This window comes from Notamacropus eugenii, chromosome 4, assembly GCF_028372415.1.
Source record: "Notamacropus eugenii isolate mMacEug1 chromosome 4, mMacEug1.pri_v2, whole genome shotgun sequence".
Classification (NCBI taxonomy): Eukaryota; Metazoa; Chordata; class Mammalia; order Diprotodontia; family Macropodidae; genus Notamacropus; species Notamacropus eugenii.
The window spans coordinates 436,243,615-436,268,254 of record NC_092875.1 but is presented as its reverse complement, the minus strand read 5'-3'; the positions used below and the strand labels follow the sequence as shown (position 1 = coordinate 436,268,254).

General features: G+C 37.0%; 1 protein-coding gene across 3 annotated transcripts in view; it reads right to left on the bottom strand.

Moving 5' to 3' along the window:
• The window catches only part of CCDC68 (coiled-coil domain containing 68), a 91,441-nt gene that overhangs the window by 14,866 nt on the left and 51,935 nt on the right, over positions 1 to 24,640 (bottom strand). For all 3 annotated transcript variants that reach the window (XM_072605997.1, XM_072605996.1, XM_072605998.1), the window contains 5 exons: positions 23,999 to 24,124; positions 21,403 to 21,531; positions 7,995 to 8,077; positions 2,167 to 2,272; positions 676 to 759 (listed from right to left, as the gene is read on the bottom strand). In XM_072605997.1, coding sequence (XP_072462098.1) covers positions 676 to 759; positions 2,167 to 2,272; positions 7,995 to 8,077; positions 21,403 to 21,531; positions 23,999 to 24,124 — 528 coding nt within the window. The remainder of the gene's footprint in view (positions 1 to 675; positions 760 to 2,166; positions 2,273 to 7,994; positions 8,078 to 21,402; positions 21,532 to 23,998; positions 24,125 to 24,640) is intronic.

The window sequence follows — 24,640 nt, the reverse complement described above, 5'->3', positions numbered from 1 at the left end:
ATATATTTAAATATATTATTATTATATTAAAATATAAGCTATAAATTAAAATATAATATATAAATTTAATGTGAAAATATATAAATTGAATATATAATATTAAAAATATTAATATTTAATATATTAAATATGTTTTAAATGAATAGCAAGTTGTACATAATAGATTTGTAGTTTCATGTGCAATCATCTTTTTTTTTATTATACTATGTTATGGAAGTTCTTGTTTTATTCCATAAATTAAAAATTAAATAAAAATGAAAACAACAAAATCTACCCCCTCAACTTCTCCAGTTTAATTACAGCTCACCCCTGCCCTCCTGACATACAGTCCAGTGACAGAGACAAAAGGGAGCAGGCTGTATGCTAAGGAAAGAACACCTGCCAGGATGAAGCCAAGATCCTGTATATGGTCTTAACTGGGTCCGTCAGCCCTGTCCAACAGCCAGGCTGTCTCACCTCTGGTTTCTAACAGAATTGCTGTTCATATAGATGCATGGTTATAAAATACCCCAGGAAGTTTGGATCAAAGTTATTATAGAAATTAAAAGCATAATTTTCATGAACTGAAAAACCTTGGTACCAAATAAAAAATGTGTTTAATTTTTAATGCAGTGAAAAGGTTGGTGGGTATGCACACATTTGTGTGCCTAAGTGTGGCAAGTATTTCCTCCTTACCTGAGCTTCGAGGACATTCACTTTTTCTTTCAGGGTCTCAATCCTTTTATCTTGTTCTTTTACATCATTTTTTAATTCTTCCATCTAAGAATCAGCAAACACAAATGAGAACTTTTTGCAAGTCTTAACAAACCACAGGGAATACTTACATAATTCAGAGGTCATGAGCATTTTACAATTAAACGATTGTCTTAACAGGGGAGATCCTAGGTATTAAAGGACACAGGTTATATAGTTTTGTTTTGTTTTGTTTTTTTCTAAGGGGATAACAGAAATAGTTTCTGGAGACTTGGACAAAGGTTTGTCTTAGGAAGATCTGAAGTTGGGGGTTTGGTGAGGCTGATTTTTCACATCCATTTTTTTTTTTCAATTAAATTCAGATCTCTGGAGAAATCATTTGGAGTCTTAGTGTTTCTCAGCAACTGAAGTTTTTTGTCCCACAAATCATACTACCTAGTAACGCCCTGGAAGGTCAATGTCTGGTCTATTGTGTCTATTAAGAGCTTCCCAGTCGCCCATAACTTTATGTTAAGGGCACACAATGTCTGAGAAGAAAATATTTGCCCAGAGATACTGGAATATAGGCTCCTTAAGGGAGCATGTGTCTTTGTATTATTGCCAACACAATGCCCACCATGTAGTAGGTGCTTAATAAATGTTTGCTGAATTTAGCCTGGCATAGGAGAAAGGACACTGGACTCTGAGTGATGAGACATGGGCTCACCCTTGGACAAATCAACTCACCTCACTGAGCCTCAGTTTCCTCATGTGTAAAATGAGGCATTTGGGCCTAAATCATATCTAAGGTCCCTTCCAGGTCTAACATTTCAGGATTCTGCTTTATAGCCCTTTGATCACTTTGCTCCATCAGTTATAGAAGACCATGGTTATTTTCCACACAGGCAAGAAGCCTGAGCAAACAATTAAGACCTCTTATCTACCTCTTCCCTTTAAGGGGTAAATATCAAGGAGGTTTTTTTTTAGTTTTAAATCTAAAGCAGGTGGATCATAATCAATGAATCAGTAGGTCTTGAAGACCTGCATGGGCTACATTCTTGGTTGGTTGGTTGACTCAATCACTCTTGGTTGACACCATGTCTTCTCTTTAGTTTGCCACAATTACCCTGGTAAGCAGCTGGCCCCTTCCACTGCACCTACCTTCTAAATCATCAAAAGCCTCAGAGGAAATGAAAACCAGTCCCTGCTCCAAATGGGAATCTTGGATCTATGAGACACGCTGAGGAGTAGTCTAGGATTTCTAGACTCGGCTCTTTTTTAATATCAGCTAAGAGTTCAAAAAAAAGTTAAACACTATTTCGAAGTGCTCCATGCCAAGTACAAGCAAAAAGTCAGGATGCATTTAGCAATGCAGGGGAAATGTCAGTGAGGGGAAAACTTTCATTACTTTTATAACCCAGGCATGACCCTTGTATTTGTTCTTCACCCAGTAAACATTCCATCTCCAAGAGAAAGACACTTGATTAAACTGACCTCCTGGATCACACTGCGTAGGTTCTGTTGTTGGGAATGAATCACAAACTGCAAATAGGAAATTCGCTTCTGGAGAGTGGAAATCTCTGTCTGAAGGTCCTTACAACTGAGGAAGAAAAAGGAAAAAGCAAATGATTTTGCCAATAATGACTTTTATAATTTGTTTGTAATGGTTGTTCCTAAATTATTGACGTTATTCCCCTGCTAACTGACTTTCTACAGGTGTATGATGTCATGTATTTGCTTCATTTTGGACAGAGTAGGTGCGTACTCACTGGGGACTGGTTGAACAAACTGTGCTGTATTAATGTATTTTGGGGTTTTTTGGACCAAACCTGTTATTTCATCATGGGGGAAAGGGCTTCCAGGTGAGGACTTCTCTCAGGCAATACAGATTAGCACTTGCTCTGCCAGTGTTCATAGCCTTGAGGGAACTGAAAAGTAAAGGGCTTGCTCAGGGTCATATAGTCACTAGGTGCCAGAGGAAGGTTTTTAACCCAGGTCCTCTTGGCACCAAGGTCATCTCTAACTGCCTCTCATAATAATATAATGGAATATTATTTTGACGTAGAGAAACATGAAATCTGTATGAACTGATGCAGACTAAAGGAAGCAGAACCAGAAAAACACTATTCATAACTACAATATTATGAACAAAAAAATGCAAGATCAGCCCTGAAGAAGAGGTGAAAAACATGGGACTCCCTCCTTTACCTGGATGAAGTATAGGATCATAAAATTGGAGACCAAAGGGCCTTCAAGGTCATCTAGTATCATCCCCTCATATTACAAATGAGGAAACTGAGGCTCAAAGAAATTAAGTGACATGACCAAGGTCATAAAGGTGGGGAGTGGCAGAGATAAGATTCATATGCAAAGCTTTTTCCATTGCACTGTGCTTTTCTCAGGGTGGGTGACTATGGATAAGGAATGTGGTATAATCTGCCAAAACCAATCACTGTGTCACTTTTATTTGTTACCAAAAAAAAAAATCTGCTCACTGGATGGGGAGGGAGCAGTGAGGGGAGTATAATGATAATACAAAAAGATTGTGATATTTTCAAAAAAAGCATAAAGAAAACTTTAAACAATTAGGATAAAATAATTAAAATGGGAAAAACTAAGAAGCTGAGAGTTATAAAAAGAAAAAAAGATACAATGAAATGTGAAGTTACATTGAAACAGGAAAAGTCTGGCACACAGTAGGTGCTTAACAAATGATTATTGATCAATGGATTTAGTCAGATAACACAAGTTCCAAAGAGGATGGAAGAAAGATATAAAGAGAAGTGGGAGATACTAATAATTAGGTAAATAAAAATTTAATACAGAGATTCTACCATATACTTATCACACACACACACACACACACACACACACACACACGCATGTTAGACCGGTAAAGATGACAAAAAAGAAAATTACAACACATTAAAGCCCTGCTGCTGAAGCTGTGAATTGGTTCAGCCATTCTAAAAAGCAATTTGGTTCCATTGCTAAAAAGTCACTAAAACTGTGCATACCACTCTCCAACCCAGTGATATCCCTTCTAGGCTTATTCCCTAAAGAAATCAAAGAAAGAGGAAAAGGAGCCATATGTACAAAAAAAATTACAGTCGTTCTTTATTATGGTGTTAAAGATCTAGGGGTTGCCCAGCAGTTGGGGAACTAATTACAGTATGCAAATGTAATGAAATACTATTGCGCTATAAGAAATGATAGCTTGAGAGAAAACTAGGAAGACTTACATGAACTGATACAGGGTGAACACAGCAGAACCAGAACAAGTTATGAAATGACAACTTTATAAAGAAACCCCAAAAGATTTAAAAACTCTGATTAATGCAAAAACTAGTTATGATTCTTGAGGATCAGTGATAAACCACGTTATTCACCTTCTAATAGAGACCACAGACCCAAAATGTAGAAGATGTATGTGTGCGTGTGTGCGTGTGTGTGTGTGTGTATACATATATTGTTTTACTTGACTATATTGACTGTGCATAAGTGACAAAAGGGGTTTTTTTGTCTGTTTTTCTTCCCTCCCTTCAACGAAATGAAGAAGCAAGAGAGAAAGTAAATTTTTGTTCACTGAAATTTATGTTCTACATTATCTCTATATGCATGTGTGTAGATACACATATACACATGTACACATACACACACACACAAACACATTATTATTCATTGGTTGTAAATTTATTCCTTGGTTCCCAAATGAGGAAACTCCCTCTATCAATGCAGGTCAGCACCTTCCCTGAAATCTGTAGTCTTAGGGGGTTACACAGAACCCTGAGAGGTTAAGTGAGGTGACCAGCCACTATGCATCAGAGGTGGGACTTTCACCCACATTTTGCTGGCTGTGAGGCCATTTCTCTAACCACTACACAGCACTACCCCCAACAAACCGCTAAGGATACAAAGAAGAAGCAAAAATTGTCTAAGGAATTTACACTCCCTTAAAGAAGACAGACTGACACACCAATGAGTACCAAAGATAAATACAAAGTAGATGAAGGCTTTGTTTTGTGAACAGTGCTGTGACCTGTGTGACTGGTACACTTTCCAGACAAAAAACAAAATAAAACACTAGCAGTTGTTTATGCACTAGCCTGACTCAATATGCCCTTAGAAACTGCCTCAAACCCCTTCTGGACAGAATTCAGTGTATCTATCTGTAAAATGTAAAAAGTTAGTACTGGTAGAACTGCCAAAGGCCAACATATGGAACGTTTTCCCTTCTGTCCCACAAAGGCACAGCAAATACTGGAAAACTGGAAGGTGGGGAGTAATTGGGAGAAAAACTGTATATAAAACAATGACAAGGTTCTGACTGCCATCCTTGGTATTGATTAGAAGTACTTTGGTGGAATTTACTGTAGTGAAATAAAAAGGAAGCCTTCCCTCAACAGTTTGCTAGTGATTACTAAGAAGACCAACCTTGTCAGCTCCCCACGATGACAGTTACTCACCTACAAAAATATCACTTCATATGACAGAATACTGACAACTGAATAGATTAACTGTAGGTCTGACCAATATGATATTTATGTCCTTATATGTTCTTAATTATCTTGGGATAATCATTTGGGGAGGTCTTTAAGTTAAAAGAAGTCCTCCGGCCTACTCGCTGAATATTTTGCAGTGAATTTCTCGGAGAAACGTAGACCAAAGTCACACAAGGATGGATGGCTATGAATGGGCTAAAACCTGCATCTTTGCAGGGAACTCCCAAACTGATGATACCATGGATTCATCTGAGTAAGTTACAGATTATGCAGGAAGGAAAATGACTGAATAATAAAAAGAGTAAAAAGACCAAAAAGAGGAAAGAGAGAGAGGTACTAAGATTAAAGGAATGGAAAAAGGAAAGACTACATGAGGTGGAATCCAATGACCCCAAATAGCATGTCATGGGTTAATATTCCCAGGGTAACATATATATATATATATAATATTATATAAAACGTTAAATAATATTCTATAAAATAATATACACTTTGGATCATGCTTTGCTGCCCCTGGTAACTTCTTACATATTTCTTCCAAAACAGGGACCTGACCTCTTTTGGAAGATTCTTTCCCTAAACCTGCTTATGTTCTCTGCGGCAACAAATGGACATTTCTGCTGAGTTACTGAAAAAGCACTTTATAACTAGCAAAATACAGTTAGTCAATTTCTCCTGATACAATAGGTGCCATCTAGTGCTAAAAATGGTCCTAGGATCCTAGGATTCTAGATTAGAGCTGCTGTTTTCCTAAAAGATACTACATATTTATATGCATATGAAATTAAGAAATGCCATATTGAATCTGACTAAATCTATGTTTAGAAATGGCAGAATGAAATCTCAGCAATTCCCTATCATTTTGGAAAGCAATGTTTCCAACTTTATTCATATATACAGTTTAAAAGAAATAGTTATACAATCAGTGATACCTACATTCTGTAGAAATAGCTGACTGTTCAAACATCTTACTGGAAACATGAAGCAGTTGAACACCATAATGTAGCCCATAAAATCTCCTAAAAGCTACTTCAGATTTAGTTATAACTACTATGAACACCTCAGTTGATTTTAGAAAAACTGTTAACAGTATAAGCTCTGTTCGAATACTATGAAAACACTAGTTCTGATGGCAAAGTCAAATTTAAGCATAATCTACTTCCATCGTAGCTGCAGCAGCCACCACCCAGGGAAACAAGGCTTATGGAGAAAAGACTCCACCACCAACTGCCACATATAGGGCAGGCAAGCCTGTCTACCTGAAACAGTAAAGTATCTTCAAAGAGAAACAGAAGATACTATATGCCATCTGGGTCAAACCACTACCACCACTACCTCTCTAATCCACAAAAAAATAGCCTGGACCCAAAAGCCCTGGAAATGGCAGCATTCTCCTCCATCATTCCCCCTAGCCATGAGCCCTGCTTCCAATTATGGCCCAGCAGCCATCATCAAGGAAGACATCCACTGCGGAGAAAGGGGTTTGCCATCTCCACTAACACCAGTTACCAATTGAGAACCAACTTCCACCTACAGAGAATGGAAGCTAAAGAGTCCTAAGAATAGTAGCACCCCTGCCCAGACCACTAGTCCTCACTGCAGCCTGGCTCCCAAAGTCACTGGCCAGGAGAGCAATCCTTCTGTGGGTGCCTCTGTGGATGCTTATGCCCATGCCTCCTCAAGGGTCAGTCCTATTACGTGCCAAGCACTGTACTAAACATCATAGCTACTGAAGACCCCCCAAAATGTTCTTACCATGGTCCTTAGCACCAACAATTTTTAATGAAAATATCACTGAAGATGCAATAATGATTGGGCTTCCTTCACAACACCTCACTCTCTACATAGCCCTCCCATCTCTTCCAGACTTCCTTCTCAGTCATTCCCTCTCTCTCTAATCTTTGCCATCTCCCTATCTACTGGTTCCTTCCCTACTGCCTTTGAGCATGTCCATGTTTCTCTCATCTTTAAAAAGACAAACAGATCTAGAGCCTCTCATTCCATCTAGCCATCATCAGCCTAAATACATCTATATCTATATCTATCTATCTATCTATCTATCTATCTATCTATCTATCTATCTATCTATCTATCTATCTATCTACCTACCTACCTACCTATCTATTTATATACATAAATAGATAGATATATACATGTATATAATCCCCCATTTCTTATTCAATTTCGAGAAAAAACCATTTGAACTTCCTGCCTCTACTTCATTTTGTTTCTCTCATTCAGCACTTGCAGTATAGTTTCCAGCCTCATCACTCAACAAAAACTGTTTTCACAAAAGATACTAGTGATCTCTTAATTGACAAATCAGATAGTCTTTTCTCAATCTCCACCCTTTTGTATCTAGCTGCTACCTCTGACACTGTTATCACCTATCTCCTCCTGGATACTTTCTCTTCTCTGGTCTCCTACCAAGCTGAGAACACCCTCTTAGTCTCTTTTGCTGGTTCATCATCCATATCAACCCCCTAAAGGTGGCTGATCCCCAATGCTTTGTCCTTGGCCTTCTCTCCTCTCTTTATACTCTTTCTTCATGACCTCAGCAATTCCCCCGAGTTCATCATGTCTAAGCAGATAACTCAAGTCTACATATCCAGCTCCAAGTTCTCACCTGAGTGTCAAGTCTACATCATCAGTCATCTTTTGGACACGTAAAACTGGATGTACCAGAGTTATCTCAAATTGAATATATCCAAAACTGAATTCGTTATCACCTACACCAACCCTATGCTCATCCCTTCTGCCCATTTCCCCAGGTGATGGTAGAGTTTTAAGCAATCCATTTAAGAGAAATGATTTGCAAACCTTGTAGAATTTTTAGAGTTCAGTCTGAGCTGCTCCAGCTTTGTTTGTAAAGATGCTTTTCTTTCCAGCAATAATTTCTTTTCCTAAGGAAAAAAAAGATGCATTTTTGAGATACACTTTTTCACTGCTTACAAAACACACTTCTTGATTATGTCAACAATGACATTAATAAAGATATATCGCTCTTTAAAGCAATGTCATGCTAAGGCCACTTATCAAAGAAATTGGCAGGATAAAAAATAAAAGGACAACAAAGGAGATTTGCCTCTAATGATCTTTTTCATCATCAGTGACAGTGGAACCACCCCATTTGGACTCTGCCCCCTCAGCCTTTGATGTGTGGTTATAAGAGGAAGTAGAAAGGGGACAGAGTACAACCAAATCATGAATAGTAGTTGAACCAGATCAGATGTAGTATACCCAGGAAATATTAGAGACAACATAACAAACATGTTAGAGACAATGTAATTTTGAAAACATGAAAAGATCATTTTACAACATACCTCAGGAAACAGATGATGCTAAAAGAATGGGGGTGGAGGAATCTATAGATTGTGTTCGGTGGGTAATCAAAGAAACATCAATAAGTGTGGAACTATTTTTCTACTTTTAAAAATCTTTCTAAAATCTTTACAAAAATGGTCTATACACACTGATGGTATTTTTTGTGAAAATATGATAAAGGAATAGGCGGGCTTTCACATGTGATTTTCCACATCTGGCCACAGTTTTATAGTCACACACAGCTGACTAAAACCTTTAGATTATATGAAATTCTTCTACTTTAATATTTATTTATTATTTTAAAAAAGGCATTCAATTTGGCAGAATAAAGCATGGCCTTAAAAGTTCCCCTCCAAAAAGGAATCTCATTCACGCATTAAGATCATACAAAAAATGTATGGAGAAATGAAAGAGCTGGAACATAAAGAGAAATAATAAAGAAAAAAAAGAATTGAAGGGGGGAACAGTGCACTTCTAAACCTCAGGCTATATTATAAAGTATTAAATATGAAAAGTATTTGGGGTATTGGCTAAAAAACAGAAAAGTAGATGAGACAAAAATCAGAAATAAATGAACCCAGGATTCTATAAGCCTAAAAACAAAATTTCCTAGGAAGAACATCTAATCTGATAAAAACTGTTGCGAAAACTGGAACATAGTCTATCAGAAATTAGGCTTAGACTGACAACTTAAACCACATCGCACAATAAATTCAAAGTGGATATTTGAATATTAAGGATCTCACCATAAAAATAAATAAAGTGATGTACCTTTCACACCCACAGGCAGGAGATGAATTCATAACCAGACTAAGAATAGGGGTAATTACAGAAGATAAAATATTACACAAAATGAAAAGCTTTTACGCAAATAAAATGATCACATCTAGGATAATATATTTAGGGAAGTTTCAACTGAGGAAAAGTATATTAAACATCTCTGATAAAAATTTCAGATTGAAGATATATGTGTATATATATATATATGATACATATGTATATATACATATGCACATGCACTAACAGAAATGTATACATGGGAAGGCAATAGAAAAGGGGTCAAAGGATATGAACAGTGTGCAAATTATTAACAATCATATAAAAGAATGCTCCAGATCAATAATAAAAAGAGATGTGCCAATCAGAACAAACCTGAGGCTTCACCTCATGCTCAAATGGGCAAAGATAAAATAGTCAATGTTAGAAGGTTTATAGAAAGTCAGGCACACTAATGCATTCTGGTGGAGCTGTGAATTGAAACAATCATTCCAGATTCAAATAGAAGCTCCTTGAAGGTAGAGACTGTCTTTTTCCCCCTTGTATTTGTATTCCAGGTGTTTAGTGCAGGATCTGGCACCCAGTAAGTATTTAATAAATGTCTGTTGACTGAATGACAGTAGCCAGTTTCCTCAAAGATAAAAAATTATTTTTCTTACAATCTCATATAGGAGAAAATATAGACAGAATATCAGAAAGAGGAAAAAAGAAAGGGAAAAAATTTAAAAAATTAAACATTCCAATCTAAAGAAATCAAGTTACAGCCTCGATGTTAAAAACAAACCAAAAAACTCAACAAATCAAAAATCTAATCCATTCTTGCTACGTTTTAATGGCAATCTTAACTACAGAACTTGGAATGTCAGGCTATAGAATCATTTCATCGTGGTGTCTGGTAAACAGTAAAGGGAGACAAAATAAGATACAGGGAGGTAAGAGCATTGGTAGAAACAGAACCATGGATAGCACAAGAGGGAATGTCATTTTTAACTCGTAATACTTTAAGTGCTCTCTTTTTGGGGACAAAACGTAAAGACAAGCTGTTTAAAACCAACCTATTATATAGCATATTTTGTCAGTTTGCTGAGTGTGAGGTGAAACTTCAGGTTTCTTTGATGTGGGTTTCTCTTATTATTAGTGATTTGGAACCTTCTCCCATATGGTTGTTAAAATTTGCAATTATTCTTCTGAGATCTGTCTGTTCATATCCTTTGGCCACTTATCTCCTGGGGAATGCCAGTTAGTCATACATACACTATACAAATAAATAAATAAATAAATATTTGCACACAAATATATAATTACATGACTGGCCCATATACTCATGTATAATCTATAATCTTCTTTTACAAATGATGAGCTAGGTCCAGAATGAAATCGGAAGAAGAAAGTGGAGCTGGATTGTATCTGGGAAATTTTGTAGTGTGTTTAATGATCTCAAGCTGTTCCTTAACCTCAAAACCAATCTTTAAAAACACTAATGTTCTCCCAATGTGGCCAGTATGGAACTTTTCCAAGTTTCCTTATAGTGCTAGACCTACCACTGTCTATATAAAATATATTCATTGTGCACTGTACATTGAGAGTTTGAAGGGAGTTTGAAGAGGTTACTAAACATATATAAACATGCCCATACACAGTCAGGAAAAGCAGTGGGATGAAGCAGAGAACTGGTCTGGAGGTCAGGAAGATCTGAGTTCAAGTTCTGCCTCTCACACACACTGTCTAGACAGACCCTGCATAAGTCACTTCTCAGCGTTGTAGGCAGCTCTCTTAAGACAAACAAGATGCTCAAAAGTAGACCAAGGTTCCTCCCCAGGGAGTTTTCTATGCCATTAGAATCACAGAATCAGTCCTAATCCAAATGGGCGTGTGCATAAGCATAATCTAGTATCTGAAGCACCTGTAATCTATAAATTCCATTCAAGAATTTATATAACATGCCCCTCAAATTCAATAGTGTATACAAAGCGTAATGGGAAAGGATATGTGTATGTATGTGAATATGTACTCACACATACATACACATACATACAGTGTATACTGTATATTAATTTGTATACAATATGTGCATACATGTGTATATGTTATATCAGATACATGCTGTATACCTACATACTATATATATTGAATATTAACATGTGTATATAATATATACACATATAATATTAGATATTATTTTATGCATACATTATTATATTATATATGTAATATATTATGTATTATATATTATAGTATTATAATATATATTTATATTATTATACATTATAGATAATATATTATATATAGTATATTATATGTCAACACACAGTAATCTGCATACGTAATATATGTGAATGTATATAATATATACACATATAATATTAGATATTATTTTATGCATACATTATTATATTATATATGTAATATATTATGTATTATATATTATAGTATTATAATATATATTTATCATATTATTACACATTATAGATAATATATTATATAGTATATTATATGTCAACACACAGTAATCTGCATACGTAATATATGTGAATGTATATAATATATACACAGTCCATACCCAATAGGTCCTGAGGACAACTGGTAAGAATATTCATGCCAAAGGAAAGTTCTTTTCTATAATGCGTGTACACTGCATATATATATATGTGTGTGTGTATATATGTACACAAACACATATGTACATATTATGCATATGTACAATACATGTGTGTTGTGTGATATATACTATGTTGGTATGTATATGTGTGCATGTAACACATACACACCACATGCGTCTACATGCATGTACGTATTTTGTTGTTGTTTTTAAGTCTTATCTGACTCTTCATGACCCCATCTGGAATTTTCTTTGCAGAAATCGTGGAGTAGTTTGCCATTTCATTCTCCAGCTCCTTTTACAAATGAGGAAACTGAGGCAAACAGGGTTAAGTGACTCGCCCAGGTTCACACAGCTAGTAAGGCTAGATTTGAACTCAGGAAGATGAGTTGAGGACTCTAGGCCCAGCCCTCTATGCACTGCACTGCCCAGCTGCCCATATATGTGCATACTGCATTTATCTATGTGTATACTAGATATACTAAGGGTTAATCAGAGTTCAAGGTCTAGCAGCAACCTTGACTATATATTTTGGACTTGCCTCGCCTTTTTAACGTTTCCACTCTGGCAAGTGGAAAGCCACGGAGTACACCGTACTCTCCAGTCAGCTTTTTTATTTGGACAAAATTCCTCTTGAAAATCAAAGGTAGCCCCCAGCAACATCTGCTGGTTAGGTCAGGATGAGAGGGATCTCAGGTATTTTCCAAGCTCCACCATACCCACCTTCATCTTCACCCATGCTCTGGCTCTCTCCTCTAATACATCCTTGGGATCATAGGGGCTATAGAGCAGCATAGGAGACAGAGAAGTGGCCTGGGAGTCAGGAGCCCATTTCTCTGACACTTGCTGTCTAGGTGATCATGGACAAGTCACTCAACTTCTCAGTGCCACCAGGACATATGGTGCATTTCAACCACTCAGCTCTGATGGAGCCACACTGATTAGTGATAAGGACATGATCCTGGAGAGATGGGCTGAACACTTTCATAGTGTTCTCAACAGACTGTCATCAATTAATGCTGACGCCAGCTGACCATTTACCTCAGGTCAAATCCTTTCTAGACAAATTTCCAGCTGAAGAAGAGGTCTTGAATGCCATTAAGTTCCTCTTCTGTGGCAAGGCACCTGGTGCTGATTCTACTCGAGCTGAGATTTTCAAGGTGGGGGGGAGGGGTTCATTGCTCATATAAAAGCTGACTGAAATTTTATGATTTACATGGCAAGAGGAAATTATCCCCCGGGAGTTCAAAGATGCCTCCGTTGTCCATTGCTATAAAGGTAAAGGAAATAGATTGTCCTATGACAATCACAGGAGGACATCACTGTTAGTTATTGCGGCAAAATTATTGCCAGAGTCCTCCTTCATGGGCTGATCCTTCATCTGGAAGATGTTCATCTACCTGAGAGACAGGTGGCTTCCGAAAGGGCCAAGGAACAGTCAATATGGTGTTTGCTGCCTGACAACTCCAGGAGAAATACCAGGAGCAGAACAGAGGTCTGTACATGATGTTTGTCAATCTGGCCAACTTGAAAAGGCTACAAGCCAAGACTAAAATGGAGGATGCTGCTGCATGATTTTCTGTTTGCAGATGATTCTGCACTCAATGCAGCCTCTGAAGCAGAGTTACAACAAAGTATGGATTGATTCTCTGCTGCTTGTGCTAAACTTGGCCTAACAATTAACACCGGAACAGAGATGCTCTACCAGCCAGCACCACATCATCCATACATGGAATCATAAGTTACAGCAAATAAAGAAATTTGGAATACTGTAGATACTCTGACTTAGCCTCGCAGTGTACTTTCCAGGGAAGTACATGTTGATAATGGGACTGACACATCCATTGCCAGAGCTAGCTGAATGTTTGGGAGGCTCCAAAGGAAAGTATAGGAGAGAAGAAGTATTAGACTGACTACCAAACTAGAGGTCTACAGAGCAGTTGTGATGACCTCATTGTTGTATGCCTGCAAAACATGGACAGTCTACCAGTACCATGCCATGAAACTGAATTGCTTCCATTTGATCTGTCTTAGGAAGATTCTGAGGATCACTTGACAGGATAAGGTATCAGATGCTGAAGTCCTTACCTGCACTGAACTGCCAAGCATTCAAACTATGTTTCAGAGTGCATAGCAACTCTAATGGGCTGGCTATGTTATTTGAATGCTAAATGCACACTTGCCAAAAAGACTATTTTATGGAGAACTCACACAAGGCAAGCACTCACATGGTGGTCAGACAAAGGGATACAAGGACATTCTCAAGGTCTCTCTGAAGAACTTTGGAATTGATTGTATGACATGGCAAGCCCTCTTCAGAGAAGGTGCTGTGCTCTATAAGGAAAGCAGAATTGAAGTAGCTAAAAAAAATGAATCAAAAGATGCACAAATTTAGAGGATCTACCCCAAATATTCAAATGGACTATTTGTGCCCGACCTGCGGTAGAGCATTCTAAGCTCATATTGGTCTGCTCAGCCACATTCAGGAACATTCTAACTTGACTCTGACATAATGTCATTTTGGGTCACTGTGAGAATGAAAGACATCAACCAAGAGACCCCCAGGAAACTCTTTAAGACAATATCTTGCTATACAAATGCCATCTGCCTATGCCTCCAGAGGAGCTCCCCAGACTGAAGAAATCCTAGCTCTAGTCCAAAAAAGGGTGAGAGCTAGATACATAATTTAACCATCAAAACAATAAATATTAGCATCTTTCCAATATTTTTGGTGAAGTTTTTTATATTGTGTCTGAGAGGCACAGTAGGAAGTCAGGAGATCAAAGTTTTTACCTTGGCTTTGCTACCCGGTGACTTGGAGAAAAATCAGCTCTGCAACTTTGAGAAAAAGAATTTCCCTTCTCTGTGCCTCAGTTTCCTCATCTTTAAAATGAAGGAATTGGACTAGATGAGCTCTACGGCTCCTTCTGACTTTAAAATGCAAAAAATCCAAATATGTTAGCATGTCTGTAGTTGACACTAGAAAATAATGAGAAAACATTATAGAAATGCACTAAATGCAAAACAAACATATGCCCATATTAAATCCTCTTTTTGGACTTTTTTGTTTGCTTATCACTGTATTAGCAAAATTTATTCTCACTGCATTGTTGATTAAAGTGAGACAGATGGTGATGCTTTTAAGTAATATGTTCATTATCAAACGTCACACTACTAATGGCTATTTACCATAGCAAAAACTCATTCAAATAAACAGAAAATGAATCATCCTCCAGGGGGAGCCTAGGCCCCAGCTATAGTACTGTGAGAAGGTTGTCTGTGCCTCGTATGACTGGGCTTTGGGATTCCTACTCATCTATACCCTAAAGCATGTGGAACTTTTTGTACCAGCCTACAGAGAGTTAAATGAAAAGGAAGACAGATCGAGAACTTTAGATCTAGAAAGTTAGGCCTGAGCAGTAAGACTTCTGATGCTGAATGGACTGAATAGCTTGCCGTCTGAGGAATAAGTTCAATCAGAATCTTATCACCCAGAAGGCTTTCTATATGGATCATGGGAGCTTCAGAGACCATCCAGTCTAATTTTCTTATTTTCTAGATCAGGAAATAGACTCAGGGAGGTCAGGGTCACATAAGTAATAACTGTCAGAGGTGAGACCTGAAGCAAGGTCCTCTTTGTCACAGCTGTAAAAATAATAGATCCATTGATCACAGCAGCTCTCAAAGAATATCTACTAAGTTACAGAGGGCCTGTGATTTGTCTCAAAAAAAGAGAGAGCATCCAACGTGGATACCATTAAAGCTACCTGAAGAATCAGGTATGAGAAAATAAAATATATATGACATATAACATTGTATATAGTATAATAATAGAACAAGATATATAACATACAATGAACATTACACAATACATATATGATATATATTTAAAAGGACAATGAAGTAATACCAAAAAATTTTAATCAAGTTTCTTTGATAAAGGCCTCATTTCTCAAATATATGAGTAACTGAGTCAAATTTAGAAAAATAAGAGCCAGTCCACAATTGATAAATGGTCAAAAAACAGGCAGTTTTCAGAAGAGGAAATCAAAGCTATCTATAGTCATATAGAAAATGTTCTAGAGAAAGGCAAATTAAAACAACTCTCAGTACCAGTGAATACTTATCAGAAATGACAAATGCTTCAGGGGATGAGGGAAAGTAGGTATATTAATTGATTGCGAATGGAATAGTGAACTGGTCTGACCATCCTGGAGAACAATTCAGAACTATGGCCAAAGGGATATAAAACTGTGCATACCTTTTGATCAAGCAATACCACTACTAGGTCTGTACCCCAAAGAGATCAAAAGAAAAGGACATGTATGTACAAAAATATACAAAGCAGCTTTTTTGTTGTTGTTATTGTGGCAAAGAATTGGCAATTGAGGGAACGTCCATCAATCGGGGAATGACTAAACAAATTGTGGTATGTACATACGTTCATACAGATACATATATATATAAAACTATAAAAAGTGACAAAGAAGGTGGTTTCAGAAAACACATGGCAAGACCTATATGAACTGGTGCAAAGCGAAGTAAGAAGTAGGAGATCTTTGTCCATAGAACAGAAATATTGTAATGATAACCAATTGTGAAAGACTCGGCTACTCTGATCAATACAGTGATCCAAGACAATTCCAAAGGACTCGTGATGAAAAAAATGCTAGCCACCTCCAGAGAAAGCACTGATCTGAGTGCAAATTAAAGTACAATTTTCTCACTTTATATAGGTAATATGGAAATATATTTCGCATGATTTCAGATGTGTAATTGACATACTGTTTGCCTTCTCAATAAGTGAGGGGAGGGGTGGATAGGAGGAAGAGAATCTGTAACTCAAAATTTAAAAAGAAAAAAAATCTTAAAAAATAATTTAAAAATAAAATTACTTGAAGTACTGAAGTCTCCAGTTGAGGAAAGTTTCTGACTTACTTTTTAAATTGAAAATTAGTGAATCAAGCCTTTCTATTAGCCAGTCCTAATTCCACACCAAAAATACCTTCCATTAATCAATGCTAATAGTCTTCATACCATATTAGTTTGAAGGGACAGAGGCAGCTAGTAGATAGAATACTGAACTTGGATCAAGGAAGACATAAGTTCAAATCTGGCTTTAGACACTTAGTAGCTCTGAGATCCTGAGCAAGTTACTTAAACATCTATCTGCCCTATTTTCCTCCTACATAAAATGGACATAATGATAACACCTACCTCCCAGGGCAGTTGTGAAGATCAAATGAGAAAATATTTGTCAAGTGTTCTGAAAATCTTATGGTAAATATATACTTTATTTAAATAATAATAAATACTTAATATCCTTAATTTAAATATAAATGCTAGTTATTACTATTATTACATAATGTTAATTTAAATACTCTAAGAATACAAATTATTAAGCTAAATATTATAGTTTTCAACAAAGATGGAAAATAAAAAACACTGCATAATTACTACTGATAAAGAAAACTAGAACTAGATGAGGAAAACCTCCTTTAAGCCATATAATTCCAAGATAACATAGCAAGAACGGAACTCTGGCTCATCTCAGAATATAAAGCTGGCTATAGAGAATATTGTTGGGGTCTGATACAACCAGTACAATGTCATCAGTAGGAAACAGGACCACAGCACACATAGCCTGGTTTGTTTTTTTTTTGAATATGGCCCCTGTACTCACTCTCATGGGCAGTGAGGTGACACAGTGGATAGTGTCAGACTTGGAGTCAGGAAGACTCATCTTCCTGGGTTCAAATCTGGCCTCAGACAATTACTAGCTCTGTGACCACGGGCAAGTCACTTAACCATGCTTGCCTCAGTTTTCTCATCTGCAAAATGAGCTGGCATGAAATGGCAGATTTCAGTATCTCTGCCAAGAAAACCCCACATTGGGTCACAAAGAGTTGGACATACCTGAAAAATGACTGAACAACACTGATGAGGCTAAGCTTACAGTTTTGATCCTTTGAATGAATTTGATGAGTCTGTGGCCACATAACATATCTCAACCCAACCAGCTATCTTTCAAATCTATGGTCTTGGTCCTAGGAGAGGAGAGGTAACAACACACAACTGCTGGAAAAGCAATGCCAGTCCTGTTGATATTAGCAATATTAAGGTGCCATTTTACTACTGACGTTGGGAACAGAGCCTTTGCAAGTATAATTCCTTATTCTGTCACAGAATGTACTAGAAAAAGAGAAAACACAAGACAAAAAGGGCAGACGGATAGATGACAACTATATATCATGGCTAAGAAAATCAAACCACATTCAAAAATAAAAATTTGTTGGAATCTTTATTGACCATCTAATTTGGGGACAGGATAGCCTGGGAAGCAGAAAAGGGAAATGTTAGAGACAATGGCTGAAGAAACCTTGAGCTCTCCCTATTCAGCCTGCATTGGCTCCCCTGGACCCTGGGAATCATCCCTAGCAAAAGTAGATCTTTAAAGATCTTTGTAAATGCCCCAAAGAGAACAAAACAACATTCAGAAGAAAACAGAAAGGCAAGGCAGCTTTTAAAGTACCACATTTATTGTGTTGTACATATTTTAAAAATAAGTTATAAGTAATAGAGATTCAGAGTTTTACACAGTCCTTTTTCTGTTCTACTTTACATAGAAAAATATCTTGGGGGCAGGGAGTGATATTAAATCAGAAGTTTTAAAAAATTTAAATGAATGCCCCAAATCACTAAAAAAGGAACATGCAAATCAAAAAAAAAAAAAACCAAAAACGCTTATGTTTCTCCTCACATCCTGCAAACTGACTGTTCCCATCTTTTGTCATCTCTGCAAAAGTGGAAGGGCTATATAAAGTCAGGCACATTATTGCATTGTTGGTGTAACTGTGAATTGGTGCAACTATTCTGGCAAGCAATTTGTAATTACATAAATAAGGGGACTAAAGTGTCCATACTAGAGGTGGTCCATACCTACAGCCTTGAGGCCACACATGGTCTTCTAGGTCCTCAAGTACAGTTCTTTGACTGAGTCCAAGTTTTATAACAAATTCTTTTATTAAGAGGATTTGTTCTGTGAAGTTTGGATTCAATCAATGAGCTGCAGTTGAGAAACTAGAGGATCACATATGGTCTTGGGGCCTCAGGTTCCCCTCCCCTAGTCTAAACCCTTTGACCCAGAGATTCCTTACTAGGTAGATGTAGGAAGTCAATGTCACACATGCAAAAAGGCTCCATATATACCACAATATTTATAGCAAAATTTCGTGGTAGCAAAGAATTAGAAATAAAAATAGATGCCCTTTGTTTGCAGAATAAACTGTGGTACATGAATGTCACATAATATAACTGTGCTGTAAGAAAATGAACATGATGAATACAGGAAAGCATGGAAAGACTTACATGAAATAATGCAAACTGAAGCTAAGTCAGAAAAAAAACATTCACAAAGACTGCCATAATGTAAGTCAAAAGAGTCTCAAAACAATGAAGCTAAATAGCCAACCATCAGATTGACAAACTTAACCAGAAAAAAGGAAACATCAAGTATTGGAAGGGTTGTGGGAAAATAGGCACATTAATACTCCACTGGTTGTGTGTGTGGTTGTCCTTTGTTGCAGAAGAAGTCTATGCCATCAGAGAAATGATGACATGACTTGCACTTAACTTTGTTTTGAGTGAGGGAGGGCTGTGCAGGTCACCAGCCTTACTTCTCCTCCAGAACCATCTGAATCCAGTGACCAGATATTCATCAGGATGACTGGAGATGACCCAGGATGAGGCAATTGGGGTTATGTGACTTGCCCAAGGTCACACAGCTAGTGAATGTCAAGTGTCTGAGGTGAGATTTGAACTCAGGTCCTCCTGACTCCTGCACTGGTGCTCTATCCACTGCACCACCTAGCTGCCCCAACTGTAACCTGGCAAAGCCATTCAAAGAACTGATTTCAAATTATGACCCCTAAGTTACTTAACTGTGCACATCCTTTGACCCAGTGATAATACTGCTAAGGTTATACTCCAAAGAGATCCAAGAATGAGTAAAAGGAACCATGTGTACAAAAATATTAATGGCAGCTCCTTCTGTAGTGTTAGAGCACTGGAAACTCAGGGAATGTTCATCAAGTAGGAAACAGTTGAACTAATTATGGCACTACTGTGCCATAAGAAATGACAAAAGAGATGGTTTCAGAGAAACCAAGAAGGACTTAAATGAACTGATGCAGAATGACGTAAGCAGAACCAGAAGGACAATTTATACAATGACAACATCGTGAAGACAAACAACTTGGATGAACTTTAAGAACTCTGATCAGTACGATGCCCAATCGTGATTCCAGAGGTCAGGTGATGAAGCATACAACCAGACTAATGTTCTAAAGATACATAATGAGAATGTGGGAAATCGTTTTGCTTGACTATGCACATCTGTAGAAACATTTTGTAATTCTTTTTTTTTTCCACTGGGGTTGGGAAAATAAAATCTTCTTTAAAATTTTTTTTTTAGTTTAACGAACAAGCTTGTCTCCAAAAGAAGAGATACAAGAAGATGCTCCCTAAGTGTCTACTATGTATCAGACACTGTACTAAGTGCTAGGGATACAAAGACAGGCAAAAGACAGGAGCTCACAATCCAATGAGAAGCGAAAATATGTAAATAGCTAGATACAAATAAGCTATGGACAGTATAAACTGGAAATAATCCAGAGAGGGAAAGCACCAGAATATATAATGTCAGATTTTTTTGCTCTGTTGATTTATTTTGCTGAATTTTGCTGAATTACTCCTCATTTCATTAAAAGCTCTGCTACAAGAGATGACTCTCAGAGTTGGCGTGTAGGGAAATGTAAGTGATTTAAAAATAAACTAAAAAAATTTTTTTTTCAAAATCAAGATATAGAGAATCATGGTTTCACGGACACTCCTTTTCTGTCCTACTCAAAGAATTGTTCATAGTACATTTAGCATACAAATTAATGCTAGTTTGACTACTTTCTTTCTTCTTTTTTTTGAAAATAATTTAATTATTTTTGTTTTTATATCACCTAAGTTGCCCACTCCATCTATCTCCTTCTTCCTCCTATAATAAAGAAGAAAAAGAAGAAGAAAACCTAAGAAAAATGAACTAATACAACAAAAAAATCTGACAATATATGGAGTGTTCAACAGCCACTGCACCTGACATCTGCAAAGAAGAGGGGGGAGGAAAAGTAGCTTTTATATCTCAAAAGTTCCATTTTAAAATCCTGATATCCTGAACACAAATAAGAAGGCTAAAACCCCTCATCTCAGGTCTTTTTTGGCTGGCTTTCAAAAGGTCTGCGTATATTACAGGGTTGCATTTCTATGAAACATGACTGCCTTGGAGCACACTTTAAAATGGTGTCACTAGTAACACATTTCATTATAATTCCTTAGGCTGATGAAATTAAACTAATAAATAAAAGCTTTCATTTTCCAGTATAGTGAGTTATTTCTCAATGGTTTCAGGGTTTTGCTGCAGGCTCTGTTTAACTAACAAACCAATTCCCTTTGATCAGCTGCTGGCCTGGCCATGCTCACCGCTTCCATTCTCTGTACTAGGTTTTCCAGCTCCGTGATCTGGCTGTGCTTTCCTTCAAGTCTTTCAGTGACCTGCTTCAAACTTTCTACACGGTGTTTGAATTTCTGTTCTTTTTCAAGGTTGCTCGCCTGTGGTTGGAAAACACAGATGTCAAGGTAAGAGCATTCATTTCTAAACAACTCATCCATTTCTACGCACAGACGATCGGCTTTTCATGTGCAATTTTTTCAGTTAGCCAAAAAAGAGAGGAAAAGGACTGCAAACACATGTAATAGCTTCTAAAAGCAAAGTTTTCTTTAAAATTACCTTGAAATTATTCAAAATGTAGTTTATTTCAAGGATGGATGAAAGAAGCAAAATGTATCAAGTGCCAGAATACAAACAATATAAGAGTAACTACATAAGCAAATATATAATACCTTACAAGGGGATATGATGAGGGAAGGATCCATGAATCACAGATTTAGAGCTGGGAGACATCTCAGAAGCCACCTAGTCTCACCCTTTCATTATACAGATGAGGAAACTGGGGCCCAAAGAGGTTAAATTTTCTGCCCAAAGATGTAGGAGGTAATCATCAGGTGGAATTTTAACCCGGGGTAATCTGATTCCAAATCTAAAGCTCTTTAAACTGAACTATGCAATATAATTCTCAAAAAAAAATTCTGATAATCTTAAGGCAAACTGGGATGGTAAGAATCAGTAATGTAAATATTTTGCATTGACGCAGTGGAGTAGTAGACAGAGTGCTAGGTCTAGTCAGGAAGACCTCACTTAAAATCCAGCCTCACACACTTACTAGTGTGACCCTGGACAAATTAATTAACCCCTGCTGGTCTCAGTTTCCTCCACTGTAAAATGCAGATACTAATAGCACTTGCCTTCCACAGATGTTCTGAGGATCCAATGAGATAATATTTATAAAGAGCTTAGCACAGTACCAAGAATGCAGTGAGGACAATAAATGCTTAACTCCCTCCCGTTTCCCTCCTCCATCATACAAAAAAAGGACAGAATTTTAAAATGTAAAAGTAAATTCTCACCTAATTATAACTAAGATTTCACAAAAAAGTTTTATTCTCTATTATACATCTCAGAAATCAGAAAGTATAATAAAACCCCAACCCGGTTACATATTACGTCATTCAAACCTTCAAGAGCTAGCACAGCACCCCAACCTTACTTAATAAGTTGAGGGATACACAAAGGCCAAGGCGTTTTAGAGGCAGAAATGTCTCAGTATCTTAGAACATCAGAGCTGGAGATACATTATGTAAGAGAACATTATATAAAATAATACCAATTATATAATATATATTGTATATTATACTATATATTATTACACATTATATTATATAATAATTATATTATGTAATGATATAAAATAATACCAACATTGTTTTAAGAACGACTTTGAGGAATTCAATTATTTTGACCATCATAAATACCCAAATTAGCTATAAAGCACATATGGAGAAAAATGCTATGGCTTCCAGAGAAAGAACTGAGAAACAGAAGTATGTACAGAATAATTTCACATACATACACATGTATATGTAAATACATACACATACATGTATACACATACACTTGTTTGTGTCTAATGATAGCGGGGGTGGGGGAGGAAAGAAATGTGGATGATAATTATACTTCATAGATGTGCAATTTTATGTACAACCATCTTTTAAATTGTTACTATGATATGGAAATGTTCATTTTATTCCATAAATATTTATTAGTACAAAAATGAATATATATAAATAAAAGGGAAAAATAAATATTGAAGATAAAATTTTAAAAAAGAGACCATGGAGATAGTGCAGACCAGATGCCGAAAGGTGAAGTGATTTGCTTACATTACTAGTTTGTACCAAAACTGACTCTAGGACTTAGATCTTCTGACTTACAGCTGTACTATGACGTCACCATCCAGAAATACCACCCGCACTGTCCTATAACTTTGCCTGGCATTTCTAGCCTTCCCACCATTTTGTGTGTGCCAATGACCTTATCTCCACTGGTTAACCCTTTTTCTAAGATAGGTTCACCTAGTTAAGCACCTGCTGTCAGACATCAAACTCTCAGAACCTAAGCCAGCATGACCGCATTAGGCAACTGGAGAGAGAGATACTTTAAGGCAAAACTTGCTGGCTGATAATTATGTCCAAGTCAGCTCTGTTCATACTGTGGGAAGATCATCACAGACTAGAGTTGGAAGAGATCCCAAGGGACCAGATGTCATCTGGTCCCATCCCCTAATAGTGAGAGGTAGAATTTGAACCTAGGTTCCCTGAATCCAGAGCCAGGGCTCTATCCACAGTGTCACACTGCCTGTGAGCTCTGTAGTAGCCCCAGAGAGTGCAAAGGATACAGGCCTATTTGGGCACAGAGCAGGGGTCAGAATACAGACAGCAATGAGGACACACAAATATCCTCGCCACTGAGGCCCTGTCCATTCCTACCCCTCCATAGGTTGCTTCTGAGCCACTAAGAAACTGGTGGCTTTGGCCATTAACTCTTTTACATTCAATTTTCTAAAGAAGAAATTGGACAGACTGAGAAGACTGGCTTTTGATGAGAGAAGGGATTTTATACCTGTAATAACTTTTTATCATCTTCGTGCTTTTTCTTAAGGTCTTCAGACCGTTTATGATAGCTTTCAAATAATTTCTGAGCAACATTTCTCAGTGCTGCAGCACCTGCTTCTCTTGAGGCTTCCAACTGAAAAAGAAAAAAAAAAGAGATTGCTGTATTCTGTTTGTATTTTTAAAGTACTGAACCAGAAACATTTGGGAGAACAAAAATGAAGAGGCAGTAGCCATGCCATTTGGAACATAAGAGAAAAACAAGAAAATTAAACATAGTACATACTGAAAAGGAAAAAATTAATTTCCAATGATTCATATCTTACTTAGTAAAACCAACAATGCAGTCAGACTGTTATCAGACATAGGAGTAAACATGTAACTTCTAACACTTGTGTGTTTATAAAATAATTCCCTTGAAAAGATCTGAGTACTCTATATGTATACATGGCTTTGCAAACATTTCCGCACCAAAAGCCAGATGGCCTCACCTAGTCATTTTACAGTCCAACAGTCAAAATGGCAGCATTAGGAAGTGGTAGTCAGTCTTCATGTGGCAAATGTTCGAGTCAATGAACTAAAAAAATCTCAAGCGTAATTTAGGAATCTGCCACCAGACTGGCCCAGGCAGACCTCTGACACTTTGGTTGTG